A 26,779-nucleotide genomic window follows, 5' to 3' on the forward strand; every position below is an offset into this window, starting at 1 on the left:
TTCTTAAAAATTGATTTATCAAACCAATTAATCAAGTCGGACTGCAATCCTAAAAAAAGGAAAAAAAGAAACCCATTCACTAGGGAGTAAGCCTCACTGAACAAAGTGGGACATACCTCTGAGGAAATATGAACATGTCTCCTGAATTAACAAAATAAAATGTTGCATCCAAAAATATTTTGCATGTAGGAAGTGAGCACTGAATGCTTCTTCTTGTGTGTCGGCTGGGAAACAGTGTTTTATTTATTTCATTTCATTTATATCCCACCTATTTTCTCCAAGGTGCTCAAGCTGGCATATGAGGTTCCCCCCACCTCCTCATTTAATCCCCACAACAACCCTGTGAGGTAGGATAGGCTGAGAAGCAATGACTGGCCCAAGTGAGCTTCATGGCTGAGTCGGGATTTGAACCCTGATCTCCCAGGTGTTAGCCTGACCCTCTAACCCCGTGGTGGCAAAACTTGGCCCTCCAGCTGTTTTGGGACTACAATTCCCATCATCCCTGACCACTGGTCCTGTTGGCTAGGGATGATGAGAGTTGTAGTCCAAAAACAGCTGAAAGGCCAAGTTTGGCCACCACTGCTCACTATACCACACTGGCCGGGGGACATAATAAGCCAAAGATTTTGTAGTGGGCAAGATGGGATTGAAGACCCCTTTGCCGGGTCAGCTTGGGCAGATGCCAATCAGTCGGCAGAGCTGATGTTAGAAACACAGGAAGTTGCCTGATGCAGAAGCAAGACCATTGGTCCATCTAGCTCAGTACTGTCTGCACTGTCTGACAGCAGCTCTCCAGGGTTTCAGACAGCTGCCTTTCCCAGTGATGCCAGGGACTGAATTTGGGACCTTCTGCATGCAAAGCGGATGATCTACCAGCGAGCCCTTCCCCTACTGGTCCATCAGCCCTCACTGCTCTTGTTTAAAACATGGTGGCAGCTGTTAAAATTTTGGAGAGCTGCGTTCGAATTTTAACACACCAGGGGAGAGGGGAGAGGGGAAAGCATGGACTGGATTGTTTTAAGTAACTGCGCTGTCTTGGAATAGAAGGACACTCACAGGGGTCATTTCATCAGTCCACTCCCCGTGACCAGCTTGCAACTGCTTGATTCTTTCCATATCATCTATCACCCGGACAACATCATCAACCCAAAAGGTGTTGAGCTACAAGGAAAAAGAAAATCAGAAGCTTTTTTCTTTTCGGTGCGTGGAGGAGAAAGGAATCATAGGAAAGAAAGAGAGAGAGAGATAGATATATAATAGATTTTATATTATAAAATAATATAATATACACAGCTGCCCAGAGCGGCTAGGGCAACCCAGATAGATGGATGGGGTACAAATAATTATATAAGTATTATTATTAATTATTGCTATTATATTTTATAGACAGCTAAATCCATCAAGCATTAACCGTGGAGATGCAGGATGGTGGCGGTGACCATCCCTGGGTAAGATTTCGGCAAACATTCGTAGGGCCTTTTAACCCAGTCGCAGGGCCTCCAGATGTTTTCATCCCCAAGCCCTGCCACTCACAGCAATCTACAGTGGGGTTTTTGTGGACGCCATTTTGATTCAAGATGGCGGACTCACTGAACTTTTCAAAGCTACCTCAGTTTCAACCACCGTTTTCAAAACTGCACAGATCTGGTGGTTTCTTATAATTCCCAAGGAACGCCAGGTGAGAGGCTCCTAGTATCTACCATTTCTTAACATTGTTTATAGATCCCTGTATGTGGGTTTCCCCCACCCCCTGCATTTCAGACAAGCATATGCCCTTTAAATTAAAGGAAGTGAAGTTAGTTGATTCCTGTGTGAGGGGACCCCCTGTTTTCTCTTTACGCTGTGTGCTTTAAACGGACATGTGTTTAGGTTCTCTTAAAGACCAGGGATCAGGAACAAGATTTGGCCCTCCAGATGCTGTTGGATTCCCAGCATCAGCCAGCATGACTAATGGTCAGAGCTAATGATGGGTCGTGGGAGCTGGAGTTTACAGCAACAGATAGGGGGGTCGTGGCCCCCCTCCATCCAAGTTCTTGAGCAATATACTCAATAGAAACTAAAGCAAAATAGAGACTGCCCTTGTTCAAACAGGAAGGGACTGCTCTCCCTTTGCTTAAAAAAACAACAGGTAGCCAGCTTTTTCCTTCAATCATGTGTTTCTTGTTCCTTTAATTGAGCAACTGATTAAACTTCACTTTGATTAACAAAGGGCTTCTGGTGGGGAGGGTGAGACAGCCACAACTGCCACTGACATTGGCAAGGGAGGAGGGTAATGCCATCGAGCACCTTCTCACTAGGAATCTGCCATCAAGACTCAAGCTGTGTGGCAGGAGCTGCCCTGGCCAGGACATTGTCACTTACGACGTTCCTGGATCTTGTTTGAGGGAGGTGGGAGAGAGTGCTTTGGAACTACCCCTTATCAAGAGCAAGGCACTCAGAACTGCCACTGACAAAAGGAGTTGCTTGTCAGGACTTGTGCTGGAGCCAAGGACAGCCAGAGAGAAAGCAGATCGCCTTTCTCCCCACTCCTTCGACACAACAGCAAGCAAATGCTGAACGTCAGAATTCAGCGACTGCCAACATCTTATCGGTGTATCTCTACACAGCTTCACATGTGTCACTTGGGGAGGGAGAAGGATTTGATGACAATTGTCCACGAATGTGACAATGACCAATTCTTGATAACTCACTGAGCTATACCCTTGCTGGGACAAAACAAAGATCTGCAGGGGCAATAACATTTGGAACAACTAATAAAGCAAAAGGAACAACTAATAAAGCATCATGGAACAACTAATAAAGCAAAAGGACATGTGGATGGTCCAGTACAAATCCACCATTAATGTACTACTATTGCATCAGTGACATGTTGCAGCACACCCCCCCCCCCATAAATAAATGAGCCAAAAAAAGTTATTCTCCTGCTAATAGGCTCCCCTTCCATTCCCTCTCCTTCCCGCCCCCCATCCGTCTATGAACTACGGCACACTTTTTTAGATCCATCATCAGAATTTGTCAGCTGCACTCACCTTGGTCAGGGCACCTGGATGGAACGTCCAACGGGTATCGCTATTGAACTGGACTCTGACGTCTCCTCTGTCTGTGATTCTGTGGACAGTTCCTGTTTGGCCAATGAACTTTGGAAGAAAAGGAACGGAGAAGTATTGGGGAGGAGCGGGGAGATGAGGAGAGGAGAGAGAAAATTAAAGGTTGCCATTTGAAAGCAAGAAATGCGAGCTTTCACCATCAGATGCCTCCCCTGCAGCAAGCCACTAGCCCCTCCTCGCTCACAAATACATTTTCAAACTGCTGAAATATTATTCATTGCTAAAGTCCATGGCCAGAATAATATTCATGGATCAAAGCGACAGAAGTTTAAAACACAAGTTCACACAAACAGTTATTATTATTTCTTAAGATTTATCTTTTGCTGGCGAAAGGTGATCAAAGTCTCCAAGCGACTTACCTGCATTTAACTTGCGTGCATTCACAAAAAACCAAGGGGGTGGAAAGGGGCAGGCTTCTAGGAAAAAAGACTTTGGCAATCCTGCCTGCCATTGAACCCAATGTATTTTGACTATACACGATTTAGATTTTGAATGTAACCCCTGTGTACATTGAGTCTCGCCTGCATATTATTCCATTAAAAAGTAACATGAAACATTAATATTCTCATACAAGCACTGTCAGGGGCTCAGGAGCAGAGGCACAGGGGAGAGAGGAAATGGAGAGCGAAGGGGAAGAATCTGAGGGCAGCGTAGGGGAGTATGAAAGTGGCCCGAGAGATTCCATGAGCTTCTCCAGCGAATCAGAAGATTCCCAGAGGGGGGCGCCGATGGCCAGGGCAAGGGGGGTCCCAGGGGGGACACACCAGAAGCAAGGGGCCAGCGGGGACTCCCAAAGCAGCAGCGGGAGATCAGGACCAGCTCCTCCGCCAGAGCGTAGTGGGGGGGAAGAGTCCCATGTATCAGGGCCAGCTTCTCCTCCAGCAGGGAGAGAAGATGAATCAGGGCTGGCCACGCCTCCATCGCAGAGTGAGGGAACGGAGGGGAAGTCAGGTCCAGCTAGCCTCTCCGAAGGGGGAAGCAGTGACAGGAGCAGTGTAACGGTCAGGAGGAAGGTTGCCGGTTGGGCGCGCGCGCCAAGTTCAAATGTACAGGCGCGCGGCACAGCAGAAAACCCGGATTGGGAACCAGGTCCTAAAGCCTGCCGGAGGCAGGGGGAAGACTCAGGGGACTCAGCGTCAGAAGAGTCTAGAAAGGGCAAGACCCCAGCGGACAGGCGGACCCAGAGGAGGAAAGAGCAAAGGAAGAGGTGGAGCAAGGCTAGAGTCTTAAACTGGTGTCTGGGGGGAGGAGATTCAGACGGAGCTTCAGCGGTCTAGAGTTTGAGACGTAGAGCTGCGCGCCACGGCTTTGAAATCGAAACTGCACTTCAATAAAGACTTTTATATATAACAACAGACTGGCGTTGGTCCTTTGTGAGCTGGGACCTCGGGCAGCTCTGACAAGCACATATAATTTTCTCTTACACCTGCATGCACAACGGGATCAGTAAGCTTTGGTAGCACACTAACAGGAGAACAAATCGGATCACTCCTTCAGTTGTATGCAATGTTAATCCTACTCAGATCAGGCCCACTGAAATTAACTTGGGTCCAATGCTTTCAATGGGTCTACTCCATGTGCAACAACTTCTTCTTCTTCTTCTTCTTCTTCTTCTTCTTCTTCTTCTTCTTCTTCTTCTTCTTCTTCTTCACATTTACATTCTATAGATAGGTTAGGCTGAGAGAGATTGACTAGACCAAGTCCACCCAGCGGGTTTCATGGTTGAGTGGGGATATGAACCCTTGTCTCCTCCTAGATCCAATCCAGGACTCTAACCACTATACTGCATTGACTTAGCTGAATACAACCTCCTGCAGCAGTAGAAAATATATTATTTTAAAAATTGATAGCACAAATGAGAACTGCAACAAAATGTTGCAGCGTGGAGACCTCCCTTTCTAGGATTCTGTTCCATTCTTCGCCAACCAACAGTCAATCACAATTCTGTGGCCACTGAGCATGCTCAATCCTCCTGGAGTTGTTTTTGGACCTCCTCCTAGGTTTAAAGCCCCCCCAATTCTTTTTTTTTTTAATGCGGTCCCCTACCTCAGCCATTTTTGGGTTCCATCCCCCGTGCCCTTCCTGCATCTCTCGTAAGATGTCGATATCCAAGAGGCATTTCACTTTGTCCCCATGCTGGAACGGGTGTCTTTCAGTGCTCTCTTTCTTCTGCAACTCGGCCGGCTTACCTGGAAAAAAGGAGAGAAAGAGCAGCTGCCGACAGCGGAATGCACAATTTTGCATCTTGAGTGTGTTCAGACAACAAACTAAATCCTGGGGTAGATGGGCAATCTCTAAAAGCAAAACCAGAGGCAAAAAAATGCTGCATGTAGGAGCTGCTGCTGTTCCAATTCCACTCCCTCCTCTCTGACCCACTCTGAAATCACTCAGCAATCTATGTTTATTTGAGAGGGTGTTATTTTAATTTTTTAGGGAGGGCCTCCTCTTTTCAGTACTTTTTACTTTTTCCTGCAAACCCTGGATTCCCCAAAACCTGCACGTGGTGCCATTTGGGCTACAAAATGAATGGCACTCACAGCTCGAGCACGGGAAGTAGAAGGAAAAACAGCCTGATTTTCTCTTCAGCTCCTAAATCAGTGCGTGGGTTTTGTTTTTGCTTTTTAAGAAAGCTTGTTCCCCCAACACATCCCTAAGTTGGTGCAAAAAACCCCAAAAGTGTGCTATTAGAGACCAGCATTTAGCACGACCGCAGTGCAAATTACACTGCACGTACTCGATGGGTAAATCTCTTCCCGCCCCCTTCCCTGAGAGGGTTTCACACACGTACCTAATCTGGGGAGATGTTCCTTGTAGTAAAAGCCCCCCGTCACTTCTGCAACGCACTTCAGGTCCACTTTCCCCTTGTGCCCGACTCGGTACACGTTTGTGGTGCCGTCGGCCCACGTCACACTGGCGACGCTCCGCCCAGTTTCCACATCCCAGCCGCGGATGTCGACCACACGCCCGGCTTTGCCTTCACCACCTGTCCGCAGGGATAAGAACAGGGCACAGTTGAAACGTGCCAATTCAGCCATTCTCCCCCATCCATAGCACACACGCACAGGTTTTCATCTCAAGCTCTTTGCCAGGACGGCTTACGTGAGGCCATCTGCAGATCATGACCTTCCATGGCTCTAACAGCAACAAAGCCCCAAAGATTAGAAAGAAGTTCCCTGGGAAATGGCAGGGAGGAAGAATCCCTCGCCGGAGAAGAGGAGCTTAAGAGGTCAAGAGTGGAGCCTGTCTGACCCAGTGGCTGCACGTCTCCAGTCCTGTCAGGTCGCCTGCCTTCAGGGGTGCGGGGAGTGGAGTAATAAGGCCACATACACAAAGGGAACCTGTTTGAATCCAGCCTCCTTGTGTGGCAGAGGATTCTCAAAATTCCAACTGCACAGCAAAACAAACACGGGCTGCATTCACAAAATATGTTTGAACTGCTCCATTTCTTTAATAGTCATGGCTTATGCTCCCTCCAAAGATTCCTGGGAGCTATACTGTAAGGGTGTGGAGAGCTGTTTCATGACTCGCAGAACTACAATTCCCAGAGTTAGAATAATAAAATCACAGAATTGTATGAGTTGGAAGGAAACACCAAGGATCATCTCATCCAATCCCTGAAATTCAGGAATCCTGCCCACAGCCATCCCTGAGAAGAGGGATTAATTGCCAAACCACTTGTGAGAAGTGCGGGTCTGTAAGGGGAATAGGGGTCGCCTAACAGCTCAGAGCACGCTTAACCAACTACAACTCCCAAGATTCTTTGGGAGAAGCCGGGACGGTTAAAGTGGTATCGCAGTGATTTGAATGTGTGGTGCGGAAGTGGCCTAAGTCGTGCAAATATTAACGCATTTGGGTGTTAAACCAACCAAGCCATACTCAAGAGTAGACCTACTGAGATCAATGGGCAAGACTGACTCAAGTCCATTTATTTTGATGAATATGATCTTGTTGGATACGATACCCCGTCTGTTTTTATACTGTTTACCAGGTCCTGATCCAAGCGAAACTGTTTGCTGGGAGTGGGATTGATTCACAAGCACTCTGGCCTTGCTGGTAAGATTCCCATAATGGGCAAGAATAGGATATTGGACTGGATAGACCTTCAGCCTGATCCACTGGGACTCTCCTGCTGGTTCTTCTAAAGCCCACTGAGTAGCCTTCACATAGATTGTCCCACTGCAAGCAGTTGCAAGAAGGTTTCAGAGACAAAGTGTGGTCTTTTTCCTGACATGCTACTCACTTCTTAAAGGGTTGCCCCCCTTAAGCAGAGGAAATAATTCAACCCTGTAGCTTGGGTCCTTAGATTTAAACAATCACACATTTACGAAATTTAGGGCAGTAGTCTCCAATACTAGTCCTACGCAAAGTAGAAAATGTATCCTGACATAATTTTCTTCATTTATTTTCAGGTTACAGTGGTGCCCCGCAAGACGAACGCCTCGCAAGACGGAAAACCCGCTAGACGAAAGGGTTTTCCGTTTTGGAGGCGCTTCGCAAAACGAATTTCCCTATGGGCTTGCTTCGCAAGACGAAAATGTCTTGCCAGTTCCTTCGGTTTTTCCCCCCCTTTCCCCCCCTTTTCCTAAGCCGCTAAGCCACTTATCAGCTGATCCGCTGATAAGCCGCTTACCAGCTGATCGCTAAAAGCCGCTAAACCGCTAATAGCGCTAATCCGCTAAGCTGTCAATGGGCTTGCTTCGCAAGACAAAAAAACCGCTATACAAAGAGCCTCACGGAACGGATTAATTTCGTCTTGCGAGGCACCACTGTATGTCTAAAGCTATGTGCACCATTTGTTTGGTTTGTTATTTAATTTAATAATTCAAATCCTCTTTACCCAGGCCTATGGCTACTAAATAATCTATGGCCTGTGAAAATGTGGGGGGATTGGACTGTTATTACGATGATGATTTTATTATTAGGCAGTCTGTTATTATGTTTTTTTAAATTATGTTTTTATTATTGATGTTCTGTAATGTGTTTTTAATGTTGTACACTGCCCTGGGAACTTCTGATAAAGGTAAAGGTAAAGGTACCCCTGCCCGTACGGGCCAGTCTTGACAGACTCTGGGGTTGTGCGCCCATCTCACTTAAGAGGCCAGGGGCCAGCGCTGTCCGGAGACACTTCCGGGTCACGTGGCCAGCGTGACAAAGCTGCTCTGGCCAGAGCCAGAGCCAGAGCCGCACACGGAAACGCCGTTTACCTTCCCGCTGGTAAGCGGTCCCTATTTATCTACTTGCACCCGGAGGTGCTTTCGAACTGCTAGGTTGGCAGGCGCTGGGACCGAGCAGCGGGAGCGCACCCCGCCGCAGGGATTCGAACCGCCGACCTTTCGATCGGCAAGCCCTAGGCGCTGAGGCTTTAACCCACAGCGCCACCTGCGTCCCTGGGAACTTCTGATAAAGGAAGTTATTTAAACTGAATAAATAATAACAGGGTGCAAACAGGTACAACAATTCTAAAAGCAGCCAACACACAAACAAAGACCTTGCAGGCCAAACTGTACCTGCCGCACGCATGGTTGTGTTGACGCCCCCCATCATACTGATATTGTCAACTTCCAGTTTCTCTCCCCTTCAGCGCCTGTATTAACTGTGCTATTATTATTTGCATCTAAATTATGCCCTTTGGGTTGCAGGCAACAGGGTGTGTTCCGCTTCTCTCATGCCTAGAAAGCACAAGACCAAACAGTTTTCTGCTTGTCTCGTGCTTTCTAGACATGGGTAATTGCAGTCTTGCCTTTGCCCTTGCTGCTTTCACCTGGAAGGCAGTAATCCATGGAAAACGCAAATGTAGTTTTCTCTAACTGAGTGCTAAACCGTGGGTTTTCCCAGGGGAAAGATGTGGGGCAAACGTGAAGTGTGCGAGAGCCCAAAGTTTCAAGGGTTTGTTATTTTTGTTTTATTTTGCAGGGCTCCACAGAACTAGTGCAACTTTCGCTCATTCAGAGCGGACCCATTCAAATCGATGGACATGACATACTGAGGCCCATTGATTTTCAGCAGGTCTATGCTGAGTAAAACTTGGCTGAGCGCAAGCCACCATGCAGATCAAGGGAAATGTATTTGCCCAAGGCCCTCTCTACAGATCCACGAGGGACAGAGCCTCTCGCTTCTTGTCTTGAATATAGAATTTCTCTGCCCACATCACAAGGAGCCAACCCCCACTCCCCTAAAAGGCAAAAAGCACCTCACCGTCCTGGTTACCCCATTCCCAGTCGGGGCCCCGAACCACTTTCGCGCCCTGGAAAGTCCCCTTTAACGCGATGCGTGGCAAGTTCTGTCGTGGGCTCACAGTGACTCTGCAGGAGGGAAAGAAAAAAAACACCACCATGTCATTTCCCCTGCTGCTCATTCAAACAAAGCCAGTTTGGAGATGAAACAAAGCCAGTTGGGAGGTGAAACAAAGCCAGTTTGGAGGTGCAACACAGACAGTTGGGAGCGCCGCCGATGCAGACAAGTGCCTGTACACCCATACACAGTACAGGTAGTCCTTTTCCACATTGGGAACCATATTTCCCTCAATTAAAGGCCCCTGCTTTTTAGTAGTCAGCCTACCCAAGTATATATTTCCCATTATAAGCTCCTTGGTTATCTTCCCTTGCCCGTGGCTTGGGCTTAGTGTTGCATGCTAACCAAAAGGCTAAAGTTTGTCTCGCTCCAGCCAAATCACATGCTGTATCCGAGGATTATTCCTAGCTTACTGTTCATGCTTTTCACGTAGGGGGAAGAGAAACCAAGAACCTGGTTTGGGACACAACGCTAAGCCAAACCATAGTTTAGCTCTGGGTAGCACGGCAGTAGTAGGGCCAGAGGAGGAGCACAGCAACCATGTTAGCCACGCTTTAGCTTAGCATTACATTGGGGAAGGGCTACAGCCCAGCGCAGAGCATCTGCTTTGCATTCAGAAGATCCCAGGTTCAATCTCCTATGGCATCTCCAGGTAGGTCTGGGAAAAGACCCACCTGCGATCCTGAAGAGCTGCTGCCAATCAGGGTAGACAATACTGAGCTAGATGGACCAGTGGTCTGACTCCGTAGAAGGCAGTTTCCCTTTTTTTCGTATGTTCCAGGTCTTTGCCTTTTTTCTTGTTTTACTGACATTTATGTCTGTTGTCCTGGAAATATAATTTGTTGAAAGGGTGTGTGTGTGTAGGGTGGAATTATTTATTAAAGTGTGTGTGTGTGTGTGTGTGTGTGTGTGTGTGTGTGTGTACTTATATCTATGTCTATAGGGCTCAGAGTGCAGTGGTTAGAGCAGTGGTGACTGGTGCCCATTGGGACCAGTAGGGCAGAATGGAGGGAGCCCAAATAGCAGGCGGAGTCAGAGCCAATGACTGGCACAGCAGAATATATATGTATAGCCTCCTTCCCATAGCCTTTCTACAGGGCAGTTTATTGTGAAATCTGGGCTGCTCATATAACACCGGTCCTGAAAGACCTACACTGGCTCCCAGTACGTTTCCAAGCACAATTCAAAGTGTTGGTGCTGACCTTTAAAGCCCTAAATGGCCTTGGCCCAGTATACCTGAAGCAGCGTCTCCACCCCCATAATTCAGCCCGGACACTGAGGTCCCGCTCCAAGGGCCTTCTGAAAGTTTCCTCCCTGCGAGAAGTGAGGTTACAGGGAACCAGGCAGAGGGCCTTCTCAGTAGTGGCGCCCACCCTGTGGAACACTGTCCCATCAGATGTCAAGGAAATAAACAATCATCTGACTTTTAGAAGACTTCTGAAGGCAGCCCTGTTCAGGGAAGTTTTTAATGTCTGATGTTTTATCGTGTTTTTAATATTCTGCTGGGAGCTGCCCAGAGTGGCTGGGAAGGCCCGGCCAGATGGACAGGCTATAAATAAATTATTCTTATTCTTATTACGCTAACTTATCACATTGTCCACACAACACCATTCTCATCAAAATGCCATCCCATTTCTCACAGCCCCCCTAAATCTGGATTTATATTTTTAATAACAACACAATAGTAGATTTTCTTTCTGCAGCCAACAATAAACTGCCCTGCTCACATGCCCTTCCAAGGAAGCTTACAGGTAAATTTAAAAATCACAGTAAGAGACACAAACACACACAGAGACACAAAATACAGTAGAGGTCAAATATCTATCTCAATATAAGGTTCCCCAGCCCTGTTTTAAATCAGAGCAGCCACTCATGCAGAGACATGGCAAGAAGCCTCCTTTCTTGATGATGCTCCCAGCTCCCGGAAGCCTTTAGTTTTCCCAGATGCTGCTGGACTATGACTCCCATCATCCCTGACCATTGGCCATGCTGCCTGGGGCTGATGGGAGTTGGAGTCCAACAACACCTGGAGGACCACAGGTTGCCCATCCCTGATGTAGAACCACAATTTATAGGAGCTCAGAGTGGACCCACTGAAGCTAATTAACAAGACTAACTTACGTCCATTCATTGTGTATCATCTAGCTGCATGAAACCAAAACCATTTTCATATACAATCATGAGTGACATTTTCTTTTGTTAAGGGGGATTGAAAACAACACCACAGAACTCCTAGACACGGTGACATGGGCTGGGTGGACATCACTCAGAACTTGTCTCAATAAATATAAATTTATCTTAAATGAAGAAATGCATTAACCACCTCTTCACCTGTAACGCCTTGCCATGTTTTACTTCACAACATAATATGTATATTCACAATGTTTTGTTTAAGTTGCTGGTTGCTGCTTCCGTTTTCTGCACACCACTTAGAGATATTTTTTAATATATTAAGCGGTACAGAAATTAAACAATCAATCAAAACAATCAAGAATGATTATTTAGACCAACATAAAATTTACATGTTGCGTCTCTGCTTACAACAACTCTCGGCGAAATGTATATTAAAAAAATCAGAGTAACTGAAACATTTAGAACAGCAAACAGAAAGTCAGGTAGTATAAAAAAGGAGAATCATTGACACACATTGTTAAAAATCAAGGATACAACAGCAACAACAGTTCCAGGTTTCCTTGCTTAGAAGGACCTCAGAAAGCAGTTAATGGAAAACAACCTTTCTCTCCCCAAGACCCTGGAGAGGTGCTGCCGGTCAGAGTATGCAGCACTGGGGGAGATGAGAATGAATAGTCGGACCTCCTTGGAGGCACTCCCCTTACCAGCCTTGTTTGGCCGGGTCTCAGTCATGCCACACTATCAGATTCAGCCAAGAGGCAAAGGTTTCAGGTTGAATCCAATGACAGTCCTATGCAAAGTGCATCCTCTGAAACTAATGGACATGACTCACCTGGGTCTAGTCTGAGCATAACTAAGCTGAATTCATATTCTTAACATGTGCACTCAAACCACAACACACTAGGTTTCACTGAGAGTTAACCCACAAAAATTAACGGACCTAAGTCAACCATGGCCAATAATTTCAATGGCAGGATAGCACAGGACACAAACCTTTATGTTTCTTCCCGAAACAAAACAACGCTTGCACTACTGAGGCTTACAACCCAACGCTTCCTCCTCCCCAGAAAGTCAAGCCAAAATCTACAAGAGGCTCAGGGCAAGCAACAAAGATACGTCTCTGCGTGGTACCCACACAATGGTGAAGATGGGATCTGACGTCCGGTTGAAGCAGCTCCCAATGCCCATAACGGGATCGGTATTCCTCGCGTCCCAAAATCAAACCAAGTGCATTTGATTAAGCAGAAACTTCGAGCCAAGCCCTTCAAGAATTCCAGCTGGGGGTTGAGGAAGCAAAAAACTCTCCCGCCACCATAATGAAACCGCTTCCACATTTGCGTGGTTTCCTTAATGGGGGAGGAAGAGGCATAACACTTCCAAGCCCCTGACTTAGCCTGTTGCTTAATACCCTGCAGCAGACGGCAGAGACTTGGGCGGATAAACCCCTGACGCAGCCTGGGAACCAGCAGCCACCCGGCCCACTGTGCCACTAAAATTAACCTTTGGCTCTCACCATGGCTCATTAATGGATTGCTTCGGTGGCGTGGCATGCCTGGGGAAAGGTGCTTAGGGGAGAAGACCAGGGGGCAGGCTTATTTGCACACACGATGGCTAATCGGTATCTTTCCAGCAGCTTTCTGTGATCCAGATTGTAACGTGATAGGAGCCAAGAGCGAGGAGGGAGGGCAATCCTGCTCAGCCAGTCTCCAGTACTAAAATTCTGTATCGGGGTCACATCAATTCAGCAATCAAAAAAAGAAAGAAACGAAAAGGATTCTGCAATTGGAAGCAACTGATACATTTTTCCTCCAAGAAGTTCAGGGACATACACAATCCCCTCCAACTTATTTTAAAATGGCATCATAGTTCTTTAAATGTATAGTGTCATTGTGGTATTGGACTGGTTCAAAACCAGGGGACCGTCCTCTGTAAAGTAGGGCATGCTACTAGACATAATTCTGTGTGCAATTTGGGGTTGTTGTTTTTTTAATTCAGCCCTTCCTTGTCCAAATATATTTTCTCCTCTGACACAGCATCCCCCTAAGCAAGTGGAGAAACAAATTGCACAGAAGAATTCACAGTCAAGAGGAAAAACGCCTCAGGCCTACCCATTCCCCTCGATCAAAATTTGTCCTGGAGGGTCCCTGCCTGCCTCAGTCAATGCCATTTTATTCACAGCAATTTCCTCCTAAATCCTCGACCAGCAAAAGGGCCAGCTGGAAATTTGACAGAGCTGGAATCCCTGGGTCAGCACCGATCTCAAAAATGAAGGCCTTAATTAAAATGGTTATTAAAAGCAATATTGCAGCAATTAAATGCACCCCCCGGGGGGTGAGGTCTGCGGCACTCTTTAATAGCCTTGGTTGTTATCCGGTATTTGGAAGCAAAACAACTCGAATTAGATTAAAATCCAGGAGGCGCTTGGCTCCTGCTGCATCACTTGGCTTCTTCGTGGCTGGGTAGATAGCAGAGACGGTTCAGTTCAAGGTTAATGTTTGGTTCTCGGGGGCTCGGAAGAAAAAGTAGCCGTGTCCTGCTTCTGCGGAAGCTTGTCGGGACAAATAAGGACATCAGAAGAGCCTGGCTGCAGGATCAGGCCAGTGGTCCATCTAGTCCAGCATCCTGTTCTCAAAGTGTGCAACCAAAAGCCTGCAAGCAACTGTGGTTTCCAGCAACTGGTATTCAGAAGCATTTCTGCCTCTGAGAGTGGAGGTACTCGAACACAGCTCTATTGCTCCGTGAAATTGCCCCACACCTCTTTCAAAACCATCTAAACCGGCGGCCATCACAACATCTTGTGGGAGCGAATTTTACAGTTTTAACTATCACGTTCTGCATTCCTGTAGCTGTCACAGGATACGGACAGCACTTGAAGGACAATGGAAGACCACCTGCAGATACCTCCCCACTAAATTTTTCTCTCCTCTCTACTGAACTTTGATGCCTGGGTGGAGAGTGTAACTCAGGGAGGGTCCAACCCTGTGCCCCTTCCTCTCCAAGTAAAAACACCTTCCTCCCAGGCCCAAACGCTGCTTGGCAGGCTGAGGACAGCATGACTGTGTTTGCAGGGATGCCTCCAAACTTTCATCTCCACCACAAATCAGGAGCAAGTGTGAGAGTGCAAGAGAGGGAGGGGGAGGGAGAGAGAGAGAGAGAGAGAGAGAGAGAGAGAGAGAGAGAGAGAGAGAGAAACCAGAGGGGGGAATGAATGGCTCCACATGCTGCCAGCTCTGGGAGTATGGTCACCAACTGCTGAACACAGCCCATTGCAAGGGGGCATCAAAAAGGTTGCCCACCCCTGATCTAGCAGTCAACACAGGCCATAACTCCCTTCCTCTTGCCTCTGCAAGCTGAGTCCGCTTGGCTCCCAAGGTAAGGTAAAGGTAAAGGTACCCCTGCCTGTACGGGCCAGTCTTGCCAGACTCTAGGGTTGTGCGCTCATCTCATTCTATAGGCCGGGAGCCAGCTCTGTCCACAGACACTTCCGGGTCACGTGGCCAGCGTGACAAGCTGCATCTGGCGAGCCAGCGCAGCACACGGAATGCCGTTTACCTTCCCACTGGTAAGCGGTCCCTATTTATCTACTTGCACCCGGAGGTGCTTTCGAACTGCTAGGTTGGCAGGCGCTGGGACCGAACGACGGGAGCGCACCCCGCCGCGGGGATTCGAACCGCCGACCATGCGATCGGCAAGTCCTAGGCACTGAGGTTTTACCCACAGCGCCACCCGCGTCCCTTGGCTCCCAAGGTAGCCAGGTTTTATTACTTGAGCCAGCTGAGAGCTTCCTAATCAACACATTGCCATATGGAGCAAACAAAAAACAAAAAAAACCCAATAACCTTGACTTTCTGGAGATGATGCCTCAATGGAAACGTCTGGTATCCATGCCGGGGGGGGGGGGTGGATAGAATTTGGCAATCCACCCGATGCAGTCCTGTAAGCTGTATTCAGATTTAACAGCCAAAGGAGAGTGAGAGAAAGAAGGAAGAGCAAGAGAGGGACCTTGGAGCCAGGAGGCTCAGCCCAGCCACAAGAGAGAATAAAAGGATCATCTCAAGCAGGCAGACTGAATAAGCCTCCACCCACTGATCTTGGAGCCAAGGCAATGTGAAGGTCCCAATGCAATCTGTGGCAGATCCTTGTTGAATCCACACTCCTCTCCACACCTCCGTGGCCAATGAGAAACACACAGCAGAAGAGCAACAGAACTGGGTCTCATCAAGACCGCTGTTCTATCACACACGTATGCAGCAGCCTGTCATTCACCCATGAGCAGCACATTTGAAATGGATTTACCCTGGGCCACCCCGCTTTATCAGTTGTTCAGTAATGCTTCTCCAATACTCCCGCACTAATGCTTCTATACTTTTAACTCTGCCATTCCACGGTCCTTGTCTCACACCCCACCCTACCCAACATAGCTGCACTAAGACACCGTTGAACACACAGCTCCATTCAGACAAGAAAGAGGAATCATCGGTATTCAAGGGCAAAGTCTAGCCTGGCAAAAACACTCCAGGAGGATGTAAAGAAGGGCCCAGTGAGGAGTGCAACCTGGCAACAGTCCTGAGGACCAGAGAGAAAGGCCTCGAGGGCCGCTTTCAAACTTGATGTTCCCGATCTCTGCTCTAAGCCAAGAAAAAAGAAGGTAAGGAACTACATTAAAAGATTAAAAAGGACGTGGGTGGTGCTGTGTGTTAAACCACAGAGCCTAGGATTTGCTGATCAGAAGGTTGGCGGTTCAAATCCCCGTGACGGGGTGAGCTCCTGTTGCTCGGTCCCTGCTCCTCCAACCTAGCAGTTCGAAAGCACATCAAAGTGCAAGTAGAAAAATAGGTACCGCTCCGGCGGGAAGGTAAACGGCGTTTCCGTGCGCTGCTCTGGTTCGCCAGAAGTGGCTTAGTCATGCTGGCCACATGACCCGGAAGCTGTATGCCGGCTCCCTCGGCCAATAAAGCGAGATGAGCGCCGCAACCCCAGAGTCGGCCACGACTGGACCTAATGGTCAGGGGTCTCTTTACCTTTAACCTTACATTAAAAGATCAAGATCACACCAACTTCAGAGTCTTTCAGACCCTCTTATTTATTTATTTACTTACTTGTTTGTTTGTTTGTTTATCTGCATTATTATTCTTATTATCTTGACTAATATCCCACCCTTCCTGCTGAAGGAGCCCAGAGCGACAGAACAGATTCTTTGGCATGCTGATTTCTGCTGGCAAAACGGGCTCGACACAAGCAAAAGTCTCCACCTCACCAGCTCAGATGCTGTTTCTCAAAGCATTGCTTTTTTAAATAAAGTCCTACCAGGCACATACTCAAGAAGTGTCACAACACGCAACACTGGCTATGTTTCCGCCTGGGAATCAGGTCGACAGGCCCGGCTGGGTTCGCGTTCCTCAATTATCATCACCGAGGCAGCGATGAGGCCGGCCAAATTTCAGAGAAGGAAACAAAACAAAAGGCGAGAGAGTTCTCACTTGGGGAGTTCTCTGCCCAGAGTCCAGCCGTTTCTAACTGATTGATCTGGCCTGGTCTCCAGCCACGATGCCATTGTAAAATTAGGGAAGGAAGTCCCTTGGCTCCTGCAGGCGGGAAAGAACAGCACGTAGCAGGGAAAGTGTCATTAATTCTCTTTCACAGGGGCGGGGGAGCTCTGGACCTTCAAATGTCGGTGGACTACAACTCCCATCAGCTCCAGCCATTGGAGGAATTACAGGTTACATACCTTGCTCTGTCTGGAAGGGTTCAAGATTCAGGTAGGTAGCCGTGTTGGTCTGTCACAGTAGAAATATATACAGTGGTACCTCTGGATGCAAACGGGACCCGTTCTGGAGCCCCGTTCGCATCCAGAAACAACTGCAACCCACATCTGTGTGGGCTGTGATTCACCGCTTCCGCACATGCGCATGATGTCATTTTGACCGTCTGCGCATGTGTGAGCGGCGAACCCCGGAAGAAACGCACTCTGTTAATTCTGGGTCACCAAAGCGCGCAACCCAAAAATACTTATCCCGAAGCTACTTCAACCTGAGGTATGACTGTATACAAAAATTTTAAAATAGTCTAGTAGCACCTTAGAGACCAACTAAGTTTGTTCTTGGTATGAGCTTTCATGTGCATGCACACTTCTTCAGAAGGGTTCAGGCAGTGTCCAGCGACCTGGAAAGATAGCCCATCTAGGAGAAGGAAAACTCTGCCTTGTGGGACATATTTGGGAGAAGGAAAAGCCTAAGTAAACCCTACACAAATCTGGCGTGGAGTCCCTAAAATGGTTGGATGGCGCCTTGTGGGTTTCCTGCAGTCAAGCTGGTGCCAAACGCATTGTTCTGCTTTTCTTTAGACCACATCTGTGAAGCCAAGAGGGGGGTCTTGTCATCCGGGCAGCCCAGAACCTCCACACACACTGCCCAGCCTTGTGGCCCAAGGGGTCACTTAGTTGCTGCGAACACAGTGGTTTGACTTCACCCCCGGAGGCGCACTCCATTGTCTCTCAAGACAGACAAATACCAACAAGAATGCATCTTCTTAACTTATTATTGCTTATTATTTACATTACAGGTTATTACATTAAAACACATTAAAACACAGTATTAAAAACAGTTTTAAACCACCACCAATCACAAAAGTAATGGGGGTCCCAAAATATACCATCTCGTGTGTCAGAAGCCCAGGTAAAGAGTTATTCCAAACAGTTTAAAAGTAATCTTTACTTTCCATATTTTTTTAATGATCCAAGATGTTCTGCAATTTTTTTCCATAAGGGCAGTGTGCTGTATATCCTAGCCATTTTCCAGTGTTGGGTTAATAGAGGTCTACTTACAGCTGTGAGGAAGATTACAAGTCTTTGAACATTAAAGGTAAAGGTAAAGGTACCCCTGCCCGTACGGGCCAGTCTAGACAGACTCTGGGGTTGTGCGCCCATCTCACTAAGAGGCCGAGGGCCAGCGCTGTCCAGAGACACTTCCGGGTCACGTGGCCAGCGTGACAAAGCTGCATCTGGCGAGCCAGAGCCGCACACGGAAACGCCGTTTACCTTCCCGCCAGTAAGCGGTCCCTATTTATCTACTTGCACCCGGGGGTGCTTTCAAACTGCTAGGTTGGCAGGCGCTGGGACCGAGCAACGGGAGCGCACCCCGCCGCAGGGATTCGAACCGCCGACCTTTCGATCGGCAAGCCCTAGGCGCTGAGGCTTTTACCCACAGCGCCACCTGCGTCCCTTTTACATTAAAATCCTTATAATTTAGGAGAGCAAGCTTAAGAATCAGGATGCAATATGTGTCTTGTAATAGTGGAAACCCTTATAAAAACCTGCTTCCCAAAATGGTTGTGTACATTTGCAGTCCCACCACCTGCCACATTATGATCCAATCTGTTTAGAACCTCTCCAGCACATCAGACTAATTTGAGGATTTATCCCATAACATTTCACATGGGCATACTGGCATCTGTGTAGGGTTTTAATGCTTATTTTATTATAGTGGCCACCGATTTAAAGGGTTCCCCCTACCCAAAAAATGTTTTGCTAGTTTTCATGACAAATTTCACAACGTAGGTCCATTTCCCATTTAGTTTTTAGTGAGGTTAAATTTCCTGACATCTGGTTACAAATATTTTTTATACATACAGTCGTACATCAGAAGTCGAACAAAATCCATTCCGGAAGTTCATTCGAATTCGAAACGTTCGACTTCCAAAGCATGTCTTTTGATTGGCTGCAGGAAGCTCCTGCAGCCAATCAGAAGCCGCAGAAGCCCTGTCAGATGTTCAGCTTCCAAAAGAACGTTCGAAAACCGGAACACTCCTGGTTTTTTATTGTTCAGGAACCGGAACATGCGACTCCCAAGGCGTTTGGGTGCCGAGGTACGAATGTATTGGAAAATCGTTGCCTGGGTGTGTATATGGAATGATAAATTAATTGCTCAATGGGCTTTAAAGGTCTTTTTGCTTGAGATAAAACTATTTGATTAGCTGAGAAATGTATCCTTTGAGGTATGAGCAGCCAGCTTGTTTCCAGATCTCTGAATTTTTCTTTTAGTTAGTCTCCTATCAGAGGGTTTTATTTTTTGTAGCGGTCTCTTTATCATATGCAATATCTTCTGTTTCCAACCACTGAATTGCATTTCTCTTGGCAATTATTTAAGATGCCTGTTTTGTAGGTGAGGAGGTACAGGAAGAAAAACGTGATTTTTAAACATATTGATAGCAAGTGCCACATAATGTCTGTTCTGCGCTTGTAAGCAATCCATATTTTAGCGCTTGTTCAAACAAGCCTACCCAGATATGCAAAGTTGACATGCATCTTTGCCTTGTAATGTAAGGGTTGTATCCTATACTAATGCTACTCAGAGTAGACCTGCTGAAAGTAATGGACATTATGGTCATTAATGTCAATGAGTTTACTCCAAGTAGAACTTTGTTGCATACAACCCCCCATATTTTTTTTACATAAACTGCTCACCATACTTGTAATCTGAACTTTCACCAATCGTTTTAACATATATTTTATTTTATAGAAACAACACAGATGATTTTACAGTTAGCGATTTACAAACTGTTAAATAAATAAAGAAGAAGAGAGAGTGCCTGAGCAATATCAGTCAGCAAAAGGAATAAAGAGATTGTAAAAACTGCGCAGCAAAAAGTTAGGTTGACATTAGCTGAACTTGCAATGTCTTCAGGGGAAAAGAGGGTGTGTGGGGTCCAATTTCAGACTTAGATGGATGCAAGCCTAGCTTTGCCATAGATAATAAAACTTTTTATCGTCTCTGGAAAATCGGCATCTTTGTCTCCAGGGGCATCATTTGTGCTTTGCCTAGAACGGTTGAAAAAAGAGATAGAAATGCAACTATTGATCTTGTTGGGAGAAGAAAAAGTTTGCTGCTATACGTTGAGCAAGCAATTTGGAGAAAGGTGCATTGGCTCTTCAGAATGGAAAAAAGAGAACAGATTTCCCCCCCTGGTTTCTGTGACATTAGCTATGTCTTCACATCTAGGTTGTAGGTTTGCAAAATGCAAATTGCTCTCAATTAACCGGATTGGAGCCAGCACAGAGGGGAAATTTCACATTTTCCTCTCCAGAGGAAAGTCCCTCCTTGAAGCTGCTATTTTCTTGGGGTGGGGAGGAATTCCCCACTGGTACCTCTCTGTACCATCTCTGATCCCCCACAGTGGAAGTGGTCTGCATTAAATTAAAATACTGTACAGTGGTACCTCAGGTTAAGTACCGGTACTTAATTCGTTCTGGAGGTCCGTTCTTAACCTGAAACTGTTCTTAACCTGAAGCACCACTTTAGCTAATGGGGCCTCCTGCTGCCGCCACACCGCTGGAGCACGATTTCTGTTCTCATCCTGAAGCAAAGTTCTTAACCCAAGGTACTATTTCTGGGTTAGCGGAGTCTGTAACCTGAAGCGTCTGTAAGCTGAAGTGTATGTAACCCGAGGTACCACTGTACTTACTTCTCATGAGCAAGCAATCTGCCTCTAGTATCCAGCACTTTGCCACCTAGCAGGTTAAAATTAAAACAAAGGCTCATCTCAATTGCAGAAACCGGGGATGGAATTCTTCGTGCAGGGAGCGCAACAGCATTGCTCCAAAGAACCTAGGGATACTGTGGTCACATCCATACCATATGTTTAAAGCATGTGCCCCCCCCCCAAGAATCCTGGGAACTGTAGTTCATCCCTCAAAGAGCTACAAATCCAAGCACCCTTGACAAGCTAGCTCCCAGGATTCCTTGTGGGAAGGATCTATATATAGAAGGATGATTTACATTTGCAGTACCTCCCCAGGATTCATGGCAGGAGTCTCTCAAAGCCCTAGCTGGAGATGCCCGGGGTTCAACCTGGGAACCTTCTGCATGCAAGGCAGAGCTACAGCCCTTCCCATAGGACAGCTGAGTCAGTAGATCACGAGGCTCTTAATCTCAGGGTTGTGGGTTCAAGACCCATGTTGGGCTAAAAATTCCTGCATTGCAAGGACAAGATGAGCCTCGTGGTCCCTTCCAGCTCTTAGGATTCTACACCATTCTTCTATATACCAAGTTGCATCATTCATCCATCCAGCTCAATATTTTCTACAGCAACAAGCAGGTGCTCTCTTGGGCTTCAGACAACAGCCTCTTCTATCTGCCCACAGCCACGATTTTGCTCCTGGCTTTAGTTTGGTAGACTTTGCAGTTATGATATGTCTATATAGTATATGAGAAGTATCTTTTAAAAATATAATACCAGTTAAAAACAATTAATAACATCCAAAGCAAAAAGGTTTCAAATCAGAATGAGGCGGAACAACCAAATGACCACAAGCCGCTTTTTTATGGCTCATAAAAGACACAAGAATCAAAACAAAACAGATAAAATCAACAGCCTTAAACGTAACCAAACACCTTTGGACCGAGGTCCTCCTTAATGATATAGCTATTTGTTCAGCAAACAATAGGTCAAAAATACTGGATGTGCAAATCGCCAAGCGGCATCACCAGTTTGAACTTTTAGTGATGATGTTCATCTGGCCCCAGGGTCACTTCCAAATGTACTGTATTTTTCGCTCTACAACACGCACCCGACCATAACACGCACGTAGTTTTTAGAGGAGGAAAATCCGTAGGCATGCCACCCGTAGGCATTCCCTCCATAACACGCACAGACATTTCCCCTTACTTTCTAGGAGGAAAAAAGTGAGTGTTATGGTGCAAAAAATACAGTAATCCCTTCAGCATGCAAGGATAAAAAAAAAACCTCTCCACCTCTAAAGGGGCCTCAAAACAAGGATTCAAAAATTATCCGGCTTGTTAGCCTTTCAAGTCGTGCAGCCTTGAGCTGTTATCTGGATCCTCCAGACTGAATTGAGAGCTCCCACCGGCATGGCCACTTAGAAATGATTTACACTTTTGAAAACCCTCAAATGCAAGGACAAGGCCGTTCTCACACCCAGGTGCCTTCTTAATTAAATATCAGTATTCCTCAGTTATGGTACTGATCTACTAATTTCTCTGCCTTTTGATTTTTTTTCTTAGATGCCTTCAGTTATTTCCCGCCTCTATTGAGAGCTTTATAGTTTGCCTCCTTCAACTGTTTCATTGGGTTCTCGCACATATGGAATTGTCTTGCAAGTGCCCTGGCCTATATTTTACTTATAAAAATATTTATATACCACTATTCATTAAAAAAAGGTGTTTTAAGGCGACAGTGTATAAAATCATACAGTGGTGCCCAGCAAGACGAACGCCTCGCAAGACGGAAAACCTGCTAGACGAAAGGGTTTTGGAGGCGCTTCGCAAAACGAATTTCCCTATGGGCTTGCTTCGCAAGACGAAAATGTCTTGCGAGTTCCTGCGGGTTTTTTTTCCCCTTTTCCCCCCCTTTTCCTAAGCCCTAAGCCGCTTATCAGCTGATCCACTGATAAGCCGCTTATCAGCTGATCGCTAAAAGCCGCTAAACCGCTAATAGCGCTAATCCGCTAAGCTGTCAATGGGCTTGCTTTGCAAGACGAAAAAACCGCTATACGAAGAGCCTCACGGAACGGATTAATTTCGTCTTGCGAGGCACCACTGTACAATGAAAAATCATATAAAAACTAAAAGCAGACATCAGCTACCTATTGTCAAAAGATACGTTCTGAATTGCATAGCCCTGGTGGGATAGAGAAGTTTTCAGCAGGCATTTAAAATTTGAGACAGAAGGCGCCTGCTGAATCTCCGATGGCAGGGCGTTCCACAATAAAGAGTTAATGAAACTAAAGGTTCAGTTTCTTGCTGTTACTAGATGAGCCTTGCCAACTTGTGAAACAACCAACAATACTCCTGCAAACGATCTCAACAATTCTGACAGTAAGAGCTGTTGTACAGTGGAAGAGACTCCCATGAGAGGCAGTGGACTCTTCTTCCTTGGAGGTTTTCAAGCAGAGGTTGGAAGGCCACCTGTCATGTATGATCTAGCTGAGTTTCCTGAATTGCAGGGGGCTGGACTAGATGACCCTTGCGGTCCCTTTCAACTCTACAATTCTACAATTCTGAAAGAAGCAGCTATAAGGATCTCCTCCTTGCCCCCTCCCCCACCCTGAACAATGTTTGGGGCCTGCACCCTACATGAACCAAGAGAACGGGAGATGGGCCAAATGGTCCGAGGCCGATTCAAATCCCAGAACATACAACCCTGAATAGCGGTCTAGCCAACATGTTAAAAGCCCTCGCCACATGTGGTAACAGAGAACAATTCTGCTTCACTTTTGGCGTCTCTGAAGGCAGCTATTGCAACTGCCCTGAATCTTTACTGCCCGGTGCTAACTTTATCCCGCTTTTCACAACTGTTCTTCGTCAAAACTGCTTTCCAGACCTCTTACTCATTGTAAGACACGAGAGAGAGAGAGAGAGAGAGAGAGAGAGAGAGAGAGAGACTTCACAGTGTTTTCACCTTGGAGGCAACCAACACTGCAAGGAATCAATACATTCTTCAGGCCTTGTTGGGATTTTCAACAGGAAGGTATCCATTATCTGAATGAAACCAAGAAACCATGCGTTGGATTTATGATTGTGCACAAAAAAGTCACCAGAGATTCCAAACCTAGGCGCTTCAAGTGATTTCTCCTCCTTTTCACCTTGGAAGCCCCAGTGGGAAAGTGACGCACTGTCTGTCCACAGCCTCATAAAGCATGGTTTATGAAGTCACAGATGAGTGTCACAGCGGCACCATCCTCCCTTGGCGCTCCTCTTTTGTCCTTCTGCACCGCCCCCCCCCCCCCGGTGTGGAAGCAGCTTTGAGACACAGATCCTGGCTTGTGTTAAGCCAAACTTCTACATTTCCCCCTCCAGGACCAGAGAACTCTTGCATAACATCATATCACAAGCCAGGATAATGTGTGTGTGTGTGTGTGTGTGTGTGTGTGTGTGTGTGTGTGTGGAGAGACTGTCCCTTATTACCCTGGCTTGTCAAACCCACAAAAGCTAAAGATTTGTGGTTCAGACGTAACAGGGAACCTGGGCTTAAAGGAAACCAGAATCTTGATAGCTACTAACCACAGTGGCTATCATGAGTCCTGAGGCGTTGCTGGGCTCAGGAGTGGGGTAGCGGGCCGAGGTGGAACAAGAGGGGGAATGGGAGCGAGACATGGGGGTGAGAGGCTGGAGGAAGTGGGTACCTGCCCCTAACTAGGGACGCATAACTCCCATCTCCCTCCTTTCCCCCCAGACATTTTGCACGCCTCCCTCCGAAGACAACCTGTCAACGGCACTGAGCACCTGCCCCCTGACTCTCTTTCATCCCACGCCCCCACGCCCAAATCCGGCTCTCCTGCCCCACACATAGAAAGCTTAAAAGTCACTATTAGTCACCCCCGAGTTTCATTCTCCTCCGAGGACTTCACACAGTGGCACTGGCAGCTCCTCTACAATTTAGGAAGCAACATTAGAGGAGGGGGGTGTTTTTTTAAAAAGGGAGCAGGGTAGGTTGCCTAGTTACCATTGAAATCGTCTACTGAAAAAAGTCCTGGAAGCCCTTTGCTTAAGCAACCCCCCATCCTTTTTCTACTTGCTTCAGTTTTGGAGAAGCTTGGTTCTCTTAAAAGCAAAAGCATCACACCTGGGGACGGACAAATCTTTTCCATTTCGGTTTCTGCCCGGCTTAGGGAAGGAGGAGCAATGCTCACGGGCACGACATCACCCACCCACCCCAAATCGCCCTCGCAAGCTAAGCTGGTACCTCTGGCCCTAACTGTTCCCCTATGAAAAACTTCACCACATGCCACTGGATAGAAGCCGTACAAATGTCCCAACAGGTATCCACATAAAACTGGTGTTTAGAAGAAGTATGTTCAAGATGTAGCCAAGGCTGCAGGGTCCTCAGACTGCTGCATATTAGACAATAGGTGTTTATCCTTCCAGGCTCCAAGTATAAGTCTCTTAGAGATGTAGAGCAAAATACAGTTTTCTTGTTCTTCCATTAATCCCCATACTAAAGGAATATCACTTAAAAGTACATGAGCAAACTGCATATATCAAGGATCTGATAGCTACAAAATTGAGGAGGACAACAACTTACCGTATTTTTCGCTCGATAACACGCACCTGACCATAACACGCACATAGTTTTTAGAGGAGGAAAACAAGAAAAAAAAATTCTGAATGAAACAGTGGATGTATCATTTTTGTGCTTCATGCTGCGGCCACAGACATGTGATTTGACGGTGCGTTTGGGGTAGCCCAATGCAAAGATCCTGAGGATCCATGTGGATCCATGCTTTGTAACCACGTTTTTGCACCATTGCAGCCCTGTTTTTGCATCACATCATTGCTATGTGATCTGATGGTGAATTTGGGGTGACCCAATGCAAAGATCCTGAGGATCCATGTGGATCCGTGCTTTGTAACCACGTTTTTGCACCATTGCAGCCCTGTTTTTGCATCATATCATTGCTATGTGATCTGATGGTGAATTTGGGGTGACCCAATGCAAAGATCCTGAGGATCCATGTGGATCCGTGCTTTGTAACCACGTTTTTGCACCATTGCAGCCCTGTTTTTGCATCAGATCATTGCTATGTGATCTGATGGTGAATTTGGGGTGACTCAATGCAAAGATCCTGAGGATCCATGTGGATCCGTGATTGGAACCACGTTTTAAGTGGGGAGGGAAGGAAAAATATAGAAGGGACAAGGAGCACCGAGAGGGGTGTGCAGAGAAGCAGCTGGCTAAGAATGCAGGAGAGGGGTTTTACCGGAGGGAGGAAAGGAAGGCAAAAGTTCCCCCCACGCACCCACCCAAGCCAGCCAGCTCTCTCTCTCTCTCTCACTCCCCCCCCCACCTGCATGTTGCCTGCGAGTCCCTAGACGCACGGAGAGGAGTTAGAAGGAAGGACGCTCTGCTTTCCCCTCTGCTTGCCTGTAGGGGAGGGGTTTTCTCTGCTCTTTGTTCCGTTTGAGCAAACACAGTAAGGAAACAGAAGCGGGTGGGCAGTAAGACCCTGAGGCAGAATGCAGGAAAGCAGCAGCTTCCTCTTTTCAAAGCTTCCCTTCTCCGGACGATTTGATATTTGCCTGATTTTTGCCTTCACTCGCGCCTGTCAGCTCCAGGGACCACACATTCGCTCAATAACACACACAGACATTTCCCCTTACTTTTTAGGAGAAAAAATCTGCGTGTTATAGAGGGAAAAATACGGTAAACCAAAAGTAATATATATCACTGGACATGTGCCCAAGAGATTTCCAGCATCATACCACATGCCATACTTGGCTTGCCAGTTTCCAGTT

The 26,779-nt window shown here is 46.9% G+C and overlaps 1 protein-coding gene and 1 long non-coding RNA gene across 4 annotated transcripts in view; both read right to left on the minus strand.

Annotated features, from left to right (window-relative positions):
• Window positions 1–26,779, minus strand: part of MIB2 (MIB E3 ubiquitin protein ligase 2) — a 73,342-nt gene that overhangs the window by 14,182 nt on the left and 32,381 nt on the right. The window contains exons 4-8 of the mRNA XM_079987394.1: window positions 9,303–9,409; window positions 5,896–6,090; window positions 5,154–5,296; window positions 3,030–3,137; window positions 1,057–1,161 (exon numbers count right to left, since the gene is read on the minus strand). Of these exons, the coding sequence (XP_079843520.1) occupies window positions 1,057–1,161; window positions 3,030–3,137; window positions 5,154–5,296; window positions 5,896–6,090; window positions 9,303–9,409 (658 nt within the window). The remainder of the gene's footprint in view (window positions 1–1,056; window positions 1,162–3,029; window positions 3,138–5,153; window positions 5,297–5,895; window positions 6,091–9,302; window positions 9,410–26,779) is intronic.
• On the minus strand, window positions 3,527–5,116 carry LOC307221847. Of its 3 annotated transcripts, none has more exons than XR_013841564.1 (3): window positions 4,760–5,116; window positions 4,532–4,708; window positions 3,527–3,683 (listed from the first exon to the last, which is right to left on the minus strand). It is a non-coding gene; the product is annotated as an uncharacterized lncRNA (long non-coding RNA). The 3 variants fall into 3 exon arrangements; XR_013841565.1 differs by having other exon boundaries at window positions 4,532–4,711; XR_013841566.1 differs by having other exon boundaries at window positions 4,532–4,717.

The sequence above is a fragment of the Podarcis cretensis genome (genome assembly GCF_951804945.1).
Source record: "Podarcis cretensis genome assembly, chromosome: 8".
NCBI classification, from domain to species: domain Eukaryota; kingdom Metazoa; phylum Chordata; class Lepidosauria; order Squamata; family Lacertidae; genus Podarcis; species Podarcis cretensis.